This window comes from Salmo salar, chromosome 10 (assembly GCF_965601325.2).
Source record: "Salmo salar chromosome 10, fSalSal1, whole genome shotgun sequence".
Taxonomy (NCBI): domain Eukaryota; kingdom Metazoa; phylum Chordata; class Actinopteri; order Salmoniformes; family Salmonidae; genus Salmo; species Salmo salar.
Genome location: NC_138300.1, coordinates 103639332 through 103660289, shown reverse-complemented (window position 1 = coordinate 103660289; position 20958 = coordinate 103639332). Strand labels below are relative to the sequence as shown.

Genomic DNA, 20958 nt, shown 5'->3' with positions numbered 1-20958 from the left:
TGTCTGTGTGTGTTTCTACTGAATGTGTGTTCACAACCTTTTTGCTTTGTAAGACTGTATTTATTGTAAAAGATAAACGGAAAATATGTTGTTTACCTATGTTTGATCTAGTCTTTAACATGACATTTCTGTTTGGATAGTTAGATATGTTTAATGTTTTTTTTTTTTATTGCCTGACTTGTGAGACTAGTTGATAACAAAGTTGTCAGCTATTTGAATCAGAGAGTAATAAGCTGATTTCTAGTCCCTTCTTACTTCTGTTTTAGTCAAGTTCAGCTAAGCACTGACACAGCCTTGGGGGGGGGGGGGGGGGTCCCAGTATCCGTAATGCTCTGCATAGTAATGCAAAAGTAGTCTTGAGGTTAAAATATTCTGAACAGCAACATTTCCCCCTCTCACTGGTGAAGCGCAACAATTTATGTTTGACTATCAATCAAATGTATTTATAAAGCCTTTTCTTTTTTACATCAGCAGCCTAAAACCCCAAACAGCAAGCAATGCAGATGTAGAAGACTAAAGCTTCTGCTTTACACAGTTGCCACCAGAATGCAGGATACTATTGGAAGTATCTAATAGACTAACATATTAGGAGGGTAAACAACTATAGAATGTATATTAAGTCAATTTAATCTAATCAAGTCAACCTCACTGACTTTTATTAATACAACTCAGTGTAAAATTCTTCATAAACCAGATATGAGTTTGAAATTATAAATCAGTCTGATTGAACAAGTTGCCTGAAGTATTTTTATGGCTGCTAATAGTTTAAAAACAATCCACTAGGTTATTATAATGCAATTATTTCCAGTCACTCACCTAGAACCACTGGAGCCATCCAGTTGTTAGTCTGTGATTATTGGACAGATAGCACCATCTAGTGGTGATACTGACAACATGATTGCCATCTCCATCATCAAGTACATTCTTCATAAACCAGACAACTCCCATTTTTTTCATAGGGCTTTTTACGCTACCGAGCCAAACTGAGGCGAGTCCAACCAAAGCGAGTTGTTTTGAGCTGGCCCGTTTACACATCCACCATAGTTGCTTGCACCGTGCTGGAAAGGACAATGTGAAAAGGAAATATCTGAGCCAGCATGGCAGTGTGATGAGGGCACATTTCTCCGGTGTACTCTTCCTATGGCCTGTCCCCCTTTCAATTATCATTTCATAGAATATAAGACTCATGTATGACTTCATATAAGATGACAAAAAATGTGTCATATCGTTTTATTATAATCATGCAATCCATGTCACATCAGCAGCCAATTGTATCCATACATCTCTCAACAATTTTCTGTGAATTAAGGCAGGAAAATAAAACATGTAGTTATGTACAGTTGATTTCTTAACATGGGAATGAATGCACAGGACATCAAATTGTAAACACTGACCAAAACAACCTATGGAAACATACAAGTGTTTTTTTTACAGCTATACAGCCACCTACTTTTCCTTAGGTGGAAAATGAATGCTAAAACCACAGTAAGTATATAGGCTGTAATCAAATCTATCAGAAACTAATGTCGAACCACCTGTTTCTTCCATAAACATCTTACTCACACAACGAACACAGCTAGCCTGGTTCCAGATCTGTATGCGCTGTCTTGCCAACTCATTTGTTCACTGGTAGAACAATGACTAAAGGAGTTAGCAAGACCGCACAAACACATCTGGGACCAGGCTAGAACTGAGCCGGGTCATTGTTGGAATAATTCCTGCTAAAGCTTTACATTATTTGTATATATGTAGAAATAAGCATGAGTATAAGGCACTTGTTAAGAACTTATTAAAAGATGAGTAGCAGTGAACCATTTGTTTATCAAAACCAATGAAAGGTATTCCGTACATTGAAGGCAATTATGATATTGTGTACAACAACAATTGGTCCATTTCTTCTTTATTGCAGAAACTAAAATGGACTGTTGTTTTATCAGATTTTAGGGCTCGATTCAATAAGTAGCGCTGAAGGTCCGCCTTATAGCACGATTGAAAGGTTGAGATGACATATGCAGCGTTTAATGTAAATGCAGTCTCCACAAACACAGGAACATTGCCTTTCAATTTCAATCGCTCCATAGTGCAGGTCTTCAGTGCTACGGATTTAATCAAGCCCTTAGTCAGTGGTGTGGTGTTGCATTAGCCTGGTTCCAGATCAGTTTGTGCTGTTTTGGCAACTCCTCTGGTCATTGTCATGCCAAGGAATTGGCAAGACAGGAAAAACTGGTCTGGGCCATTATCCACAAATCTTCTCAGATTATGGGTCATGATCTAGGACCAGGGCCTCTCTGGCCATATAATCATATTCATTATGATGTAAAAGATCAAACTGATCTTAGAGCAGCACTACTACTCTAGCCTGGTCCCAGGGCCTGTACTCATACATGTGTCTCAGAGTAGAGTGCTGATCTAAGATCAGTTTGACCTTTTATATCAGTGTTGCATATCTGTCAATTAAGGCAAACCACTCCCTCTCAGGATCTTACAAAAGTCAATTTACTGTCACTTAGCTTTAAATAAGTATTCAGATATGGCTATTTGGAAAACCAAACAGATGCAATAAGACCTCTAATCTTTGGTCCCATTTCTTTACAGATGAATATGCTTAAACATTTTGGCATAGTAACATAGTCATATTGTCAGAGCAAGATGAAAGGGAAAACTAACACTGGCGGTTCATTCAATACTGTTGCATTAACAATATTGAGTAAAGTACATACACAGTTGCCAAAGTTCTGCTTCTTCCTCAGCAATGGAAATAAATGTGAATAGTGACCAAGCTTTATACTATCTACAGTATTCTACCATTTCAATAGGTGAATAGATCAGTTGTCATACCACATACAGTGCATTCGGATATTATTCAGACCTTTTCAACATTGTTACATTACAGCCTTATTCTTAAATGCTTTTTTTTCATCAATCTACACACAATACCTCATAATGACAAAGCAAACACAAGATTTTAGAAACTTTTGCTAATTTATAAAAATAAAATAAAAACTGAAATATCACATTCATATAAGTATTCAGAGCCATTACTCAGTACTTTGTTGAAGCACCTTTGGCAGCGATTACAGGCTCGTGTCTTCTTGGGTATGATGCTACAAGCTTGGCACACCTATATTTGGGGAGTTTCTCCCATTCTTTTCTGCAGATCCTTTCAAGCTCTTTCAGGTTGGATGGGGAGTGTCGCTGCACAGCTATTTTCAGGTCTCTCCAAAGATATTCGATCAGGTTCAAGTCTGGGCTCTGGCTGGGGAACTCAAGGACATTCAGAGACTTGTCCTGAAGCCACTCCTGCGTTGTCTTGGCTGTGTGCTTAGGGTCGTTGTCCTGTTGGAAGGTGAACTTTCGCCCCAGTCTGAGGTCCTGAGTGCTGTGGAGCAGGTTTTCATCAAGGATCTCTCTGTACTTTGCTCCGTTCATCTTTGCCTCGATCCTGACTTAGGAGTAGCTTACGTCTGGCCACTCTACCATTAAGGCCTGATTGGTGGAGTGCTGCAGAGATAGTTGTCCTTCTGGAAGGCTTTCCCATCTCCACAGAGGATCCCTAGAGCTCTGTCAGAGTGACCATCGGGTTCTTGGTCACCTCCCTGACCAAGGCCCTTCTCCCCTGATTGCTCAGCTTGGCTGGGCGGCCAGCTCTAGGAAGAGTCTTGCTGGTTCCAAACTTCTTCCATTTCAGAAAATCATTTGTCAAAGACTCCAGCCACCCTAGTCATAGACTGTTCTCTCTGCTACCGCACGGCAAGCGGCAAGTCTAGGTCAAAAGAGGCTTCTAAACAACTTCTACCCCCAAGCCATAAGACTCCTGAACATCTAATCAAATGGATACCCAGACTATTTGTATTGCCTCCCTCCCTCTTCTATGCTGCTGCTACTCTCTGTTATTATCTATGCATAGTCACTTTAATAACTCTACATACATGTACATATTACCTCAATTACCTCGACTATCTGGTGTCCCCGCAAATTGACTCTGTACTGTATATAGCCTCGCTATTGTTATTTTACTGCTGCTCTTTCATTATTTGTTACTTTATTTGTTACTTTTTTTTAGGTATTTTGTTAAAACTACATTGTTGGTTAAGGGCTTGTAAGTAAGCGTTTCACTGTAAGGTCTACACCTGCTGTATTCGGCGCATGTGACAAATACTATTTAATTTGATAAGATTAATGGAGGCCACTGTGTTCCTGGGGATGCTGCAGAAATGCTACAGAAATGTTTTGGTACTCTTCCCCAGATCTGTGCCTCAACACAATCCTGTCTTGGAGCACTACGGACAATTCCTTTGACCTCATGGCTTGGTTTTTTCTCTGACATGCACTGTCAACTGTGGGACCTTATAAAGATAGGTGTGTTTCTTCCCAAATCATGTCCAATCAATTGAATTTACCACAGGTGGACTCCAACCAAGTTGTAGAAACATCTCAAGGATGATCAATGGAAACAGGATGCACCTGAGATCAATTTTGGGTCTCATAGCAAAGGGTCTGAATACTTATGTAAATAAGGTATTTCTGTTTTTTATATTTAATACATTTGCTAAGATTTCTCAAAACCTGTTTTTGCTTTGTCATCATGGGGTGTTGTGTGTAGATTGCTGAGGAAAAGGTTTTATTTAATCAATTTTAGAATAAGGCTGTAACGTAACAAAATGTGGAAAAAGTAAAGGAGTCTGAATACTTTCCGAAGGCACTGTATATGAAATATGCATTGACAATAATTGACATATCGCATATGACATATCAATTTATTGACAATAATTGACATATTAACACTTATGGACACAGGTTACCATCTATCCTTTCTTCAGTAACAAAACCTTGAACCACTGGTTGTATGTTGTACTGTGCCTAGTGTATAATGAAAATCAGAACAGAGCAGAGACAGTCTGCATGTTGGTTGATGTGAGCTGAGGGTCAAAGTTTGATATGATAAATACACAGTATAAATGCTTCAGAAACAGAAATCCATGAAAAGCTACTTTGCCCCATAGGGCCACCATATGGACATCTCATCCACGACTCAATGCAGTCCAAATGTAGCTACATTACAGCTTAATTCATTTAAATGAAAATAAAGTAATTGCACTTTAAAGGGATGAAAACGGCGATGATGATGATGATAATGACGATGATGATGATAATGACGCATCACTTTTAGTCACAAGGTTTCCATAGATAGGCAACCATTTGGGTTATGACACATGGTTCTTATGTCTGTTGCTATATTGTCTATTTCAACTACACCGAGTGTACCAAACATTAGGAACACCTTACTAACATTGAGTTGCACCCTTTTGCCCTCAGAACAGCCTAAATTCGTCAGGGCATGGAGTCTACAAGATGTGGCTGGCCCATGTTGACTCCAATGCTTTCCATAGTTGTGTCAAGTTGGCTGGATGTCATTTGGGTTGTGGACGATTCTTGATACAGACTGGAAACTGTTCAGCGTGAAAAACCCGGCAATGTTGCAGTTCTTGACATGCCCAAACCGGTGCGCTTGGCACCTACTACCATAGCCCGTTCCGTTCAAAGGCACTTACCTCTTTTATCTTGCCCATTCACCCTCTGAATGGGACACATACACAATCCATGTCTCAATTGCCTCAAGGCTTAAAAATCCTTCTTTAACCTGTCTCCTCCCCTTCATCAACACTGATTGAAGTGGATTTAACAAGTGACATCAATAAGGGGTCATAGCTTTCACCTGGATTCACCTGGTCAGTCTATGTCATGGAAAGAGCAGGAGTTCCTAATGTTTTCTACACTCAGTGTATCTCTGTCTGTTTATCCAAGCTAAGTGCCCCATCCTGCAGTCAGGTAGGTTACTCATAGTCTTCCCTTCATTGTTGGAGCAATCATCATCATGTGTTGTCCCATGTGGGAGACTAGGAGTGCTTGTACACAATGGCCTCTAGCCATATCCTCTGTGTAAGTGTAGGTCCTTTTATCCATGACAGGAGAGTGTTACTGAAGTATCCTTTACCTGGACGTGCTATTACATCCTTGAGCTAGTCTTATCCAAGATCTGTATATAACCAACTCCTGACTAGGAGTGACTAGGAGAGGAGTTGGCTAAAGACAACCGTTTTGGGACCAGACTACCAAGCAGGCTACCTTTAGGTTGGTAGTGAGGGGGCCAGCTGGCAGGGAACATAGACAACCCCCTCTGTGTCCTCTGTCCTCTTAAACGTAGATCCCTTCTGGGTTTAAGCCAGATGTCAGCGGGCTTTGCAGGACCCGAAGGTGACCGGGCATCGAGGAGACTGGACGCTTCAGGGAACCGGACAGAGGAACCAAGTCTGAAAGAGAGAGAGAAATAGAGAAAAAATAAATAAAGAGAGAGATAATTTGTTACTTTATTTTGCTTTAGATATTTGTTAGCTTTAAATCTACTTCTCAGATTTAAATGTGAGTTCCTCCATGCATTACTAGGTCTGACCTCAGGGTGTCAGCATTGAACCATGCAGGACACCAGCCATAGCAGTTGATTCAATGGCCAAACATGGAGGGCTCTAACTGATTCAACACACGTCTTGCTAAGTTATTAGAAGGACATGAACATTAAACGCATGACTTTACATAATTGAAAACCATTAGCATGACTACTAATATAAATTCACATGAGGTAATGGTAAGTAATGATAAGCACATAGTAATACAGTTATAAAAAATTATTTGGAAAAGTGATCTGGAAAAACAATTGGGTATACTGGGTTGATATATATGATATTTTAAAAAGGTCTGGTTTAGTGCATAAAGCCACAGTCTTTTAACAGTCTCTAACATAGAACACTACAGCTGCACCATCAAGAGCATCCTGACCGGTTGCATCACCACCTGGTATGGCAACTGCTTGGCACCCAACCGTAAGGCGCTACAGAGGGTAGTGTGTATTTTATTTAACTAGGCAAGTCAGTTAAGAACAAATCCTTATTTACAATGACAGCCTACCGGGGGAACAGTGGGTTAACTGCCTTGTTCAGGGGCAGAACGACAGATTTTTACCTTGTCAGCTGGGGATTCGATCTGGCAACCTTTCGGTTACTGGCCCAACGCTCTAACCACTAGGCTACCTGCCACCCCTGCTGGCCCAGTACATCACTGGGGCCAAGCTGCCATCCAGGACATATATACTAGGCGGTGTCAGAGGAAGGCCCAAAAAATTGTCAAAGACTCCAGTTGTCAAAGACTCAAGTCGTCAAAGACTCAAGTCATAGACTGTTCTCTCTGCTAGCGCACGGCAAGCGGTACCGGAGAGCCATGTCTAGGTCCAAAAGGCTCCTTAACAGCTTCTACCCCCAAGCCATAAGACTGCTGAACAATTAATCAAATGGCCACCCGGACTATTTACATTGACACCCACCCATTTGTTTTTACACTGCTGCTACTCACTAATTATTATTAGTCACTTTACCCCTACCTACATGTACAAATTACCTCGACTAACCTGTACCCCCACATATTGACACAGTACCGGTACCCCTTGTATATAGCCTCATTCTTGTTATTTTATTGTGTCAGTTATTTTTATATATATTTTTTTACTTTTGTGTATTTAGTAAATATTTCTTAACTCTATTTTCTTAAAACGGCATTGTTGGATATGGGCTTGTAAGTAAGCATTTCACGGTAAGGTCTACAACTGTTGTATTCAGCACATGACAAATAACGTTTGATTCAATTTGATTAGGCACTAACACACACCTTCAGAACCCGTTTCAAATTCAAGTCTCATACAAAGGTCTAAAGGTTTTCAAGACCACCTGGTGACTTGAATAGTTTGTTCTCTCCCAAAGCCTTTAACAAGCCTCAGTGTTCACAGTGTTCTTAGCTCTCTGTCTAACTCTGTTCTCTCCGCCAGGCCAGCCTAGCCTCTTGGCAGGCAAGATACAGTCCACTGAGTCCATCACAGAAACGGCTGAGCATGAGATGGAAGGAGAGAGTGATGGAGGGATATGATGATGGAGGGAGAGAGGGAGAGCTGAGGTGGCGGCTAGCAGCCGTATTGAGGCAGCTGTTGGCATGGAGACCATAAGTTCCACTGGAGGGGGCGAAACAAATGCACGCTCGCTCGCGCTCTTGCTCTCTGTAGCCGAGTAATCCTCTTTCAGCAGGCAGAGGGACGTCACATAGAAAATTATAACTGCTGTAGAAAAGCCTTAGTGGGACTGACTGAGTGACCTGGCAGACAGAGCAGTGAAGAGCAGAATGAAAAGGTTACATTTTCGTCACGCAAAAGATCCCAGATTTGTGCAACAATGGTCATTAAATGAATCAGCATGATTTAATTTGCGTGATGGCAGCATGATTTAATTTAAAGGTTTACAGGATTTTTTGCTCCACAGATATGTCACCCGACAAGGGAAATGGCATGTAAATACACCTTCTGCACAGTGGTAGTGATATAGCCAATGTCATGAAATTGCCTGTCTTTGTTCAGTGTGGACAGGCTTGTTATTGGTTGTGTTTAATTCATCAGCAATGAATCACATAAGTTGTGATTATTATGCCTTTTCAATGAATATGGTGAATAAACTGAGACTCAGCAATATGACATGACCATGAGCAGTAGTGAGAACCAAAGACATTGCAGATTAGAGCAATGCAAGAGGCTGCACCCACACAGAGGATCGACGCATCTAGCTCATTTGAAGTAAATTACCTGTGCCCTGTCCAGTGTGGGTAGTCCCCTCCTCGTCCTCACTGGGCTCGGCTGGCAGCACAGTGACCTTGGTGCCAGTCTGCTGGATGAACTGCTGCAGGTTGACCTGTCTCAGCTCCTTGGTCAGCTGCTCCAGCTCATGCTGCATGTCCTGGAGTGGAGATACAGATTGACCAAAGATATAAATCTATATTTTTGCCATCTGTATTTCTATAATCTGCAGCCATACTGACTGGTAATCTGTTCCTGGTGCATGGGTGGGCTACATGTTATGCCCCAACAATCTGCCCATGGTGTGTGTGTGCCCACCAGTATGTTCATTCAACACTGTATATGTGTCTCTATATGTGCATTTGTTTATGGGCACGGTCATGCATCAGTGTTTTGTGTGTGTGTGTGTGCATGTCAATGCATGCGTCTGACCTGCATTCTCTTGCTACTCTGGCTCAGGGACCTGTCCACGGCTCTGCAGCTGCTCTCCAACTGGACGGCTTGTCTGTCCTGGGTCTTGAGCTCCGTGCGGGCCCTAAGCAACTGCGCCCTGGCCTCCACCTCGCTCACCCTCTGAGTCTCCTGTCTTTCCCACCGCAGACGCTCCTCCTCGAGACCCGCCTCCACACCCTGACACAAAGACAGGTTTTAGTTTGAGACCAATAGGAGTAGGGGGTGGTTAGGAGAAGATATGGTTCCCAGCACCCTAACCACATCATCTGTTTTGCAGGTAGTCTGTTATAAATACAGATGGAAGTGCATAGAAATGCATAGAGAGACATTCAGAGAGAGGACAGGCATTGTCTCTCTTTAAAATGGTGATGCAATGTGCCTGTACACCTTTAATGTTAAGGGGTTATAACAATGTCATTTTCAACAGAAATCGTAACATTTCGAATTAGAATTACAAAAACTTTATTGTCCACGCAATGTGGAAATGTGTCTTTGACTTCACCACATAAAAATGGACATTAAACACCATCAGGAGCACATCATCCTCGAGATCATTAAGGAAACTATACAAAGCACAAAAGTGCAACAGTGCAAGTGCAGTTTCGTACAATTTAGGTGACCAATAATAGTGTCTAGGCCACTTGTACATATCTAACTAATGCCCATGGGTCATAAATCCGAGGTGTGCCCCACCCACCTGTACCAGAGCCATCCTGTCCCCCAGGTCGACTTTAGCGCCCTGCAGACGTCCCGTTAGCTCCTCAAGCCTGTCCTCCAGCTGCCTCTCGCTCTCCAGCTCAATCTGCAGCTCGCTGGCCCAGAACTCCTCCTCTTCCATCTCCACCTCGTTCTTCCTCAGTTGTCTCTCCAGCCTCACTATCTCCTCCACCAGCCCTCCCGCTCCTCTTGCCTCCTCTCCCCCACCCCAGGTCTGCAGCTCAGCCTCATAGGCCTCCAGCCTCTTCTCCAGCACACCCAGAGTCTCTCTCTGGAGCGCCACCAGTCTGACCAAGTCATCCATGCGGCAGGCCCACATGCCGGGGGATACTACCCCCCCTGGGGCTACCGCTTCGGAAGCTACATGGTGTTGGTGGTTCTGGTTCCCACCGTTCCCCTGGAGTAAGAGACGTCGTTTGGTCTCGGCCTCCCTCTCCTCCCAAGCCCGGCCTCCACTCAGGATGTCCCGGAGGCCCCGGGGCCTGCCGGAAAAGGTGAGGGACTTGCGGCGCGGCTCGCGGCGGCGGAGGGAGCGCTCACTGGGGTGGCGGAGCTTGGCAAGCGGGGGGAGGCTCTGCCGGTGGAGTCCGCGTTCCGGGCCCCGAAGCGGGGGCCCCTCGGAAGGGGGGCGTTCAGTCAGGGAGGGGCCTGTGCGGTGCAGGATCAGCTGGACGTCACCGGCATACTGACCCCAGGTGTTGATGGAGGCCACTGGGCTCTCGTGGGGGGCCAGGTGGCGCTCTGAGTCCCGCCATTGCTCCACCAGGGTATAGCGCCCAGTGCGGCCTTGAAAAAACAGATAAGACAATTTCAGATGTCGGCTTTTTGTGTATGTTTTTGTGAATGTCTTCTCAGCCTACAGTTGAAGTCGGAAGTTTACATACACCTTAGCCAAATACATTTAAACTCAGTTTTTCACAATTCCTGGCATTTAATCCTAGTAAAAATTCCCTGTCTTTGGTCAGTTAGGATCACCACTTTATTTGAAAAATGTGAAATGTCCGAATAATAGTAGAGAAGGAGTTATTTCAGCTTTTAATTCTTTCATCACATTCCCAGTGGGTCAGAAGTTTACATACACTTAATTTGTATTTGGTAGCATTGCCTTTAAATTGTTTAACTTGGGTCAAACATTTCGGGTAGCCTTCCACAAGCTTCCCACAGTAAGTTGGGTGAATTGTGGCCCATTCCTCCTGAAAGAGCTGGTGTAACTGAGTCTGGTTTGTAGGCCTTCTTGCTCACACATGCTTTTTCAGTTCTGCCCACACATTTTCAGTAGGCTTGAGGTCAGGGCTTTGTGATGGCCACTTCAACACCTTAACTTTGTTGTCCTTAAGCCCTTTTGCCACAACTTTGGAAGTATGCTTGGGGTCATTGTCCATTTGGAAGACCCATTTGCGACCAAGCTTTAACTTCCTGACTGATGTCTTGAGATGTTGCTTCAATATATCCACATCATTTTCCTGCCTCATGATGCCGTCTATTTTGTGAAGTGCACCAGTCCCTGCTGCAGCAAAGCACACCCACAACATGATGCTGCCACCACCGAGCTTCACGGTTGGGATGGTGTTCTTCGACTTGCAAGCCTCCCCCTTTTTCCTCCAAACATAACGATGGTCATTATGGCCAAACAGTTCCATTTTTGTTTCATCAGGCCAGAGGTCATTTCTCCAAAAAGTACGATCTTTGTCCCCATGTGCAGTTGCAAACCATAGTCTGGTTTTTTTCATGGCGGTTTTGGAGCAGTGGCTTCTTCCTTGCTGAGCGACCTTTCAGGTTATGTCAATATAGGACTCGTTTTACTGTGGATGAAGATACTTTTGTACCTCCAGCATCTTCACAAGGTCCTTTGCTGTTGTTCTGGGATTGATTTGCACTTTTCACACCAAAGTACATTCATATCTAGGAGACAGAACGCATCTCCTTCCTGAGCATTATGACGGCTGTGTGGTCCCATGGTGTTTATACTTGCGTACTATTGTTTGTACAGATGAATGTGGTACCTTCAGGCGTTTGGAAATTGCTCCCAAGGATGAACCAGACTTGTTGAGGTCTACCATTTTTTTCCTGAGGTCTTGTCTGATTTCTTTTGATTTTCCCATGATGTCAAGCAAAGAGGCACTGAGTTTGAAGGTAGGCCTTGAAATACATCCACAGGTACATTTTACATTTTAGTCATTTAGCAGACGCTCTTATCCAGACCGACTTACAGTAGTGAATGCATACATTTCATTTCATGCATTTTTTGTTCTTCTTCGTACTGGCCCCCCGTGGGAATCGAACCCACAACCCTGGCGTTGCAAACACCATGCTGGCGTTGCAAACACCATGCTCTACCAACTGAGCCACAGGGAAGACCTCCAATTGACTGAAATTATGTAAATTAGCCTATCAGAAGCTTCTAAAGCCATGACATCATTTTCTGGAATTTTCCAAGCTGTTTAAAAGGCACAGTCAACTTAGTGTATGTACATTTCTGACCCACTGGAATTGTGATACAGTGAATTATAACTGAAATAATCTGTCTGTAAACAATTGTCGGAAAAATGACTTGTGTCATGCACAAAGTAAATGTCTTAAACAACTTGCCAAAACTATAGTTTGTTAACAAGAAATTTGTGGAGTGTTTGAAAAATGAGTTTTAATGACTCCAACCTAAGTGTATGTAAACTTCGGACTTACAACTGTATGTACTTTGACAAACTAACTAACAAATCCATTGAGATGAATAATAGCTCTTGTGATAATTAATGTGGATCAGTAGGATAAGTATCAGTGCATCCATCACCTTGGAACGTATATGAGTCTTGAATAATTGAACATCAATCTATGCAGAGATTAATAAACTCGTTTTAGGTCATATGACACTTCAGTGGAATTTAATTTTCCAATTTCCAATTTTCACACACGTAACAAGGCCAAATAGACCGAGGCAACCCCCTGATACACACAGTCTCTTGCCAAAAGCCCAATGCTGGTCGCAACTAGAGATAAACCCAATAAACCTAACATTAATCTTGTCATTAGACATTAGTACTGTGCATAGGACCCTTCTTTAAACCCAGAATATACAGAGGTTTAGGATCAGTGGATCTCAGTTGATGATCACTCTCGAGTGGCGCAGGCACTGCATCATAGTGCTAGAGGCGTCACTACAGACCCTGACAGACCCTGGTTTGATCCCGGGCTGTATCACAACCGGCCGTGATCGGGAGTCCCATAGGGCGGCGCACAATTGGACCAGCGTCGTCCTGGTTAGGGTTTGGCCGGGGTAGGCCGTCATTGTAAATAAGAATGTGTTCTTAACTGACTTGCCTAGTTAAATAAAGGTTCAATAAAACATTTTAAAATCACCATGTGTAAAACAGTTGCAAATTGAAAAACTATAAATGTCACTTGGGAGAGTAAGAAGCAGTATCCCATATTATAAGCGGTTCTATGGTGATTTTACCATACAAGCGATGATCCATACAACTGTATCTCATGAAAGAGAAATATGGTTTTACAGCTTATCTTGTTTAAAAAAAGAAATAAAAAAAGTAGGAGAGGCAGGGGAGAGGAGGAGAGAGGAGGAGAGGGGTCTTCAATAAGTGATTCTGCTTTTCCCCTTCCTGGCGAGCGATGGAAGGATGAGTCAGACTTTCCCTCCTCCCGCCTGCCCCACATAGTGGGAAGTGATGTCAATATAGGCTGCTCCATTCCTCTCCTCTCACTGAGAGAGGGGGATGGATGGAGGGATGAAGGGAGGGAGGGATGGAGGAGGGGGAATCTGATCCAAATAAAGCCTCTGACTAAGATCCTCTATCTCTCACTACAGCACCAAGAGGTTGAGGCGAAGGCAGGAGGAGAGGAACACATATTTGTTAATTTCATTAGGCCTATTTTCAATTAGCGACAGGCTATTACGTTTTCTGCAGCAAGCATAATTTTAAGACAGCTCCTGATTAAAATTGGAGTTCAATTAACCACCATTTCTTAAACGAGCAACACATTACTGAGAATCAGTATATCTTCTTCACTGTTTCTATACTTGAGTACTACGATCAGTAGTTCTAAACACTTAACACTAGTCCACATTGTACGCAGTCAATCAACTTTGGCTTGGTGACAAAGACAGTAGCCTACGTAACCAAAGCCTCACTGGTAAATAGGTTAGGATAGAGGTGCATTACATGATCATTCTATTACTCCCTATGTCAATACAATCCTTGACGAAGGGCAAAGCACATTCAGAAAAAAAAATATAGGCCTACTACAGGCTTAAATGCCAATACTTTTTATATTTCAAACACACATAAAACAAACATCCTAAAGCCTTGGTCAAGAGTCATAGGTCAGAGCTCACCTATGGCTTGGGCCAGAGCGATGACTACTTCCTGGCAGGTGGTTGCCTCGGTGACCCCGCATACGACCCTCTGGACCCCGTCAACCCAGACCTTGAGCTCCATGCTGGGTCAGGTGACTCAGGTCAGGTGACCCAGGTCAGGTGACCCAGGTCAGGTGCAGCGAGGGGGCCTGCTGCGGTGGGTTGGCCCCATCATTCCTGGAAGCTCCAGCTGTGTACAGTGGTGCAGGGTGGCTCCAGCTGGCCACCACCTCACTGAGGAGGAAGAACACAGAGCAAAACAGGAAGGACCTGGTCAGGAAGCACATTTAAGAGGACAACATTGTTTTGATTATTTGTATTCTCTGCCCAGAACTGGGCAAAACTGGTAAAAACTGGACCAACTGTTTGAAATAATTTTCTAGTTGAAATGTTGCAATTTCAACCAGTTTTCACCCACTGACTGAGGATCTTTTGAATTGTGTAAAAACTATTTATTTGGTACATGTAGAAGTTGTTGTCAGTATGGTCTGTGAGGAGATAGTTAGTGGCTATGGGAGATAGGCTCATTCATCATGGCCTGAAAACAATACCAGCCTGAAAATGTGTGCCACTATTTTTAGGGGCTGTTGAGGAAAAGGAGGATGGCTCAAACAGTTGGTGAATGACAGAACCGTCAAACCGCCCAGCCAGGCATACTGGGACCAGCTGGACATGACATTGTTGTTTTCATCCTGGCTCTGTGAATAGGGGGGTTAGACAGGAAGAGCCTGCCAGTACTGATGCTCTGAGCCAAGTTCCTGTTATTTTATGGAGAATCGTGAGGAAACAACAGTGAGGAGAGAGCAGGAAGATGGCGTCAGTGAGATAGAGGGGGCATGCAGGAAAAGTGAGTGAAAGGTGAAATGGAGAGGGGGCAGGAAGAGAGACTGCAACAAAGGTGGATGAAGGGAACAATTACTTTCTTTTGATGTCGAGGAGTCGAGGATCTCGTATTTTGCCGCAGATGTGCCAACTTTTCAAAGAGATCCTACGATAAGTGAGACGTTTTATTGTGCAAATGTATACACACAGAAAAGACTCCTCTTTAGAGAGAATGGCCACCAAGGGAACAGGGAAAAGATGCACACGATGTGTTGAAAAGGAAAAGTGAAGTGTATGTTTGTGCTTCTGGCTCGATTTGATGAGGAACATATGGCCGAAACTTGAGTTGGTTTTCTACATAATGCTCTGTGTGTTGTTCACTGTATGAGATTCAAAATAGCTTCACTGTAGTAATCCAATGAAGTATGTGGTAAACACTGAAGAATTTAGGACATAGACTGAAGACTACCAGCTTTATCAGAAATGCATATTTGTCTCACATTCATTTTGAACCCCAATCCCTTCCCAGTCAAGTTCATTCCAGACAAAATGAACAAGACTGCTTTTGTGACTGTAGTAGACTCTGAGTAGAAAACAAAACATGGCCAGTGTCCTTGCTCCATGCAGTCTGGCACATTCTAGATTCCTTCCTGCCACACAATGGACCATGGAAGAAAAGTCAATATGAAATTGTGAAATCAGATTAAATTAGGGTCATTTCAAAAGGAAAACCCAGCTCAGCTCCATCACAGTCCTCTTCAAGGAGAGAGTCTATGAAGAGAGAGTAGATAGATGGCCAGTGTCCAGAGCTGCGATGCCCCCTAGAGGGCTGACCTTCATAGTGCAGTTGAGCGCAAAGCTCTATCCCTCTGCTGGTCACTTAACCCCCCTCCACACCTCCCCCACCCTCCTCCACCCACCACGTTCCCTCTCCATGTTCTTAATGTCATCTAGCACAGCCTCGGCAGGCTGCTGTGCCTTACAGACACACACGCACACATGCGCACACACGGTCAGACACACACACACTGCCTCTCTCATGGTGCTTTGCTAAACACAGTGGGTCCGGAACACTAAACAGCATTGCGAGAGCTAAATAGAACTAGGGGCTTTGAAATAACAATTGATCATTTTAGGACCAGGCAAATGAGGGCTGAAAACAAACGCTCTGTATGTATGTATGTATGTATGTATGTATGTATGTATGTATGTATGTATGTATGTATGTATGTATGTATGTATGTATGTATGTATGTATGTATGTGTGTGTGTGTGTGTGTGTGTGTCACCTTTATCTCTGGCCTGGCTGATGATCTCTCTATTCCTGGCGTGTTTACATCTGGTTAGAAAGTGCTTTTGTTCTTCATCCAGATTGCCCAACCTCTTACATCTAGGCGTTCCGCCAGCGGAACCCCTAGCCAACAGCCAATGGGATCACATGGCGCGAAATACAAAACCTCAAAATGCAATAATTTCAATTTTTCAAACATACGACTATTTTACACCATTTTAAAGATAAGACTCTCGTTAATCTAAACACATTGTCCGATTTCAAAAAGGCTTTACAGCGAAAGCAAAACATTAGATTATGTTAGGTGAGTACATAGACAAAAATAATGACACAGCCATTTTCCAAGCAAGCATATATGTCACAAAAACCCAAAACACAGCTAAATGAAGCACTAACCTTTGATGATCTTCATCAGATGACACTCCTAGGACATTATGTTATACAATACATGCATGTTTTGTTCAATCAAGTTCATATTTATATCCAAAAACAGCTTTTTACATTGGCATGTGATGTTCAGAACATGCATTCCCACCCAAAACTTCCGGTGAATTTACAAAATTACTCATCATAAACGTTGACAAAATACATAAATTATTTTAAGAATTATAGATACAGAACTCCTTTATGCAATCGCTATGTCAGATTTTAAAATAGCTTTTTGGCGAAAGCACATTTTGCAATATTCTGAGTACATAGCTCAGCCATCACGGCTAGCTAATTTGACACCCACCAAGTTTGGGGCACACTAAACTCAGAATTACTATTAGAAAAATGGTATTACCTTTGCTGATCTTCGTCAGAATGCACTCCCAGGACTGCTACTTCCACAAGAAATGTTGTTTTTGTTCCAAATAATCCATAGTTATGTCCAAATACCTCCGTTTTGTTCGTGCGTTCAGGTCACTATCCAAAGGGTAACGCGCGAGCGCATTTCGAGACAAAAAAATTCAAAATGTTCCATTACCGTACTTAGAAGCATGTCAAACGCTGTTTAAAATCCATTTTTATGGTATTTTTCTCGTAAAATAGCAATAATATTCCAACCGGACAATAGTGTATTCATTCAAAGAGGAAAAAAAAAATCAGCGTGCCCACGTGAACGCGCATATCCAATCTCTTTGTCACCAGGCAGACCACTGAGCTACTATACTCTGCCCAGAGACAGAAGATGCCTTAATCCGCTTTCTGAAGGCTTTAGAGAGCCAATGGAAGCCTTAGAAAGTGCTACGTAACCCCACAGATACTGTAGTTTCGATAGAGAATCAAAAGAAGAACAAATTTTCAGACAGGCCACTTCCTGCTTGGAATTTTCTCAGGTTTATGCCTGCCATATGAGTTCTGTTATACTCACAGACACCATTCAAAAAGTTTTAGAAACTTCAGAGTGTTTTCTATCCAAATCTACTAATAATGTGCATATTCTCGTTTCTGGGCAAGAGTAGTAACCAGTTTAAATCAGGTACGTTTTTTCATCCGGCCGTGAAAATACTGCCCCCTATCCCAGACAGGTTAAATGGCAGCAGACTGCAGATAGAGGGATGGAAGGAAACAGGCTGCGAGTCACACACAAATAGGACCCTGGGAAATTTTTCTGCACTGACCCATTACTCTGTCACCATTTTGTTGAACCTTTTTTTCCAGGGGAGTGTGAAGAGTGAAAAGGACAGAGGGGCCTGAATGGACACCGGAATACAGTGTGTGTGTGTGTGTGTGTGCACGCACATATGTGCGTGCGTGTCAGGGGTTAACATGAAACTGACAACACTCCACCATTGAAATGGTTCAAGGTTATTAGCCAGAACCAGTTTGGTTTTATAATAGTACAATCCCCCCAGGAAAACAACCAGTGGTTATGTCTACACAGTGAGGGTACTAATGCGCCTTAATACCATGTTGTAACACACATTGGCAGGTATTACAATATGACATATTATCTATATAAGCTTAGCATTCAGTAAACACAAACAGAAAATACACATCAAATAAAATAAAATTATATTTGTCACATGTGCCAAACACAACAGGTGTAGACCTATCCGTGAAATGCTTACTTACAATGCAGTTCAAGAAATAGAGTTAATAAACATTTTTTACTTTAGTTTATTTTGTAAATATTTTATCAAAAAGTAACACAAGAAAATTACATAACAATAACGAGGCTATATACAGGGAGTACCGGTACCGAGTCAATGTGCGGGGGTACAGGTTAGTCGAGGTCATTTGTAAAGTGACTATTCATAGATAATCAAAAGCGAGTAGCAGCAGTGTAAAAACAAAGGGGGGGGGGGGGGGGGGGGGCGGTCAATGTAAATAGTCCAGGTGGCCATTTATTAATTGTTCAGCAGTCTTATGGCTTGGGGGTAGAAGCTGTTAAGGAGCCTTTTGGTCTTAGACTTGGTGCTCTGGTACCGCTTGCCATACGGTAGCAGAGAGAACAGCCTATGACTTGGTTGGCTGGAGTCTGACAATTTTTTGGGCCTTCCTCTGACACGCTAAGCATATAGGTCCTGGATGTCAAGAAGCTTGGCCCCAGTGATGTACTGGTCTGTACGTACTACCCTCTGTAGTGCCTTACGGTCAGACGCCGAGCAGTTGCCATACCAGGCGGTGATGCAACCGGTCAGGATGCTCTCGATGGTGCAGCTGTAGAACCTTTTGAGGTTCTGGGGACCCATGCCAAATCTTTTCAGTCTCCTGAGGGTGGAAAGGTGTTGTCATGCCCTCTTGACAACTGTCTTGGTGTGTTTGGACCATGGTCATTTGTTGGTGATGTGGACAACAAGAAACTTGAAACTCTCGACCCGCTCAACTTCTGCCCCATCTATGTTAATGGGGACCTGTTCGGCCCTCCTTTTCCTATAGTCCACGATCAGCTCTTTGTCTTGCTCACATTGAGGGAGAGGTTGTTGTCCTGGCACCACACTGCCAGGTCTTTGACCTCCTCCTCATAGGCTGTCTCATCATTGTCAGTGATCAGGCCTACCACTGCCGTGTCGTCAGCAAGCTTAATGATGGTGTTGGAAGTCGTGCTTGGCCATGCAGTCGTGGGTGAACAGGGAGTGCAGGAGGTGACTAAGCACGCACTCCTGAGGTGCCACAGTGTTGAGGATCAGCGTGGCAGATGTGTTGTTGCCTACCCTTACCACCTGGGGGTGTCCCGTCAGGAAGTCCAGGATCCAGTTGCAGAGGAATGTGTTTAGTCCAAGGGTCCTTAGCTGAGTGATGAGCTTTGTGGGTACTATGGTGTTGAACGCTGAGCTGTAGTCAATGAACAGCATTCTCACGTAGGTGTTCCTTTTGTCCAGGTGGGAAAGGGCATTGTGTGGAGTGCGATTGAGATTGCGTCATCTGTGGATCTGTTAGGATGGTATGTGAATTGGAGTGGGTTTAGGATTTCCGGCATGATGGTGTTGATGTGAGCCAAAACCAGCCTTTCAAAGCTCTTCATGGCTACAGACGTGAGTGCTACGGGGCGGTAATCATTTAGGCAGGTTACCTTCACTATCTTGGGCACAGGGACTACGGTGGTCTGTTTGAAACATGTAGGTATTACAGACTAGATCAGGGAGAGGTTGAAAATGTCAGTGAAGACACTAGCCAGTTGGTCCGCGAATGCTTTGAGTACACGTCCTGGTAATCCAGTCGTCCAGAACAGCTGATGTTCTCATGCATGCTTCAGTGTTGCTTGCCTCAAAGCGAGCATAAAAGCCATTTAGCTCATCTGTTAGGCTTGCGTCACTGGGCAGCTCGCGGCTGGGTTTGCCTTTGTAGTCCATAATAGTTTTCAAGCCCTGCCACATTCGATGAGTGTTAGAGTCGGTGTAGTAGGATTCAATCTTACACCTGTATTGACGCTTTGCCAGGAAGTCAATTACAGTATGTATATAACTGACAATGATACAGGACAACATAGTGGTTGGTGCCAGGCCAGTGGCACACAGGGCACAGGTCCATCTCTCTGCCAACTCTGCCCCTTTCCCTGCCAGCCTGCAGAGATGCCCATGGCCTGATCCTGTAGAGCTGATCATAACCCTGAGCCAAGAAGCATTCCGTGAGATGCACGGCTTACACTACATACCAACACATTCCATTTCAGCTCCAAGAACAGCAAAAAAAATAGATGCTTTATTGCTGTAACGTAAAACCCAAAACATCCCAAGTCCCAGATGACCCAAGATGCATTTGTCTCAATGTGGCACAGCTTCAGAGTTCAGGCTGCTGGTCTCTGGGCTGGCTTCCTGTCTGCCCAGTGAGGTGTGTGAGTACAGGGTACTGTGGGCAGTGTGTCGGCTGAGACCCAGGTTGCTGCTATGGCTGTTCCCGCTGTTGTCAGCCCAAAGGTCCGGGGCTGCAGGCGTACAGATAGTTGGCACCAGGGCCAGGACTTCCACTGACTGATGCAAGTCACCATATTTTCCTTTGGGTCCTCACACATACAGGGGGATGGGCCACGCACTGCTATCACTTTACCAGGCCAGGAGCTGGCCCAGGTTCCCAACCTCTAGAACAGGTCATTGCCACAGAGATAGTATCCTGCAGAGTGATCATGTACATCTCTGAGCTATGGGAAATATGGCTGTGCTGGGGTGAGGTTGTGTGTGGTGAGGTTTTGTGACCGTAGGTAGGAAGGATAAGGGCAAC

General features: G+C 43.7%; 1 protein-coding gene across 1 annotated transcript in view; it reads right to left on the bottom strand.

Moving 5' to 3' along the window:
- Window positions 1-1201: 1201 nt before the first annotated feature.
- Window positions 1202-20958, bottom strand: part of LOC106561427 (ras association domain-containing protein 8) — a 30343-nt gene continuing 10586 nt past the window's right edge. Inside the window, exons 2-6 of the mRNA XM_014125394.3 lie at window positions 14181-14435; window positions 9816-10621; window positions 9098-9295; window positions 8675-8825; window positions 1202-6311 (exon numbers count right to left, since the gene is read on the bottom strand). Of these exons, the coding sequence (XP_013980869.3) occupies window positions 6196-6311; window positions 8675-8825; window positions 9098-9295; window positions 9816-10621; window positions 14181-14283 (1374 nt within the window). The 5' untranslated portion in view covers window positions 14284-14435 and the 3' untranslated portion in view covers window positions 1202-6195. The remainder of the gene's footprint in view (window positions 6312-8674; window positions 8826-9097; window positions 9296-9815; window positions 10622-14180; window positions 14436-20958) is intronic.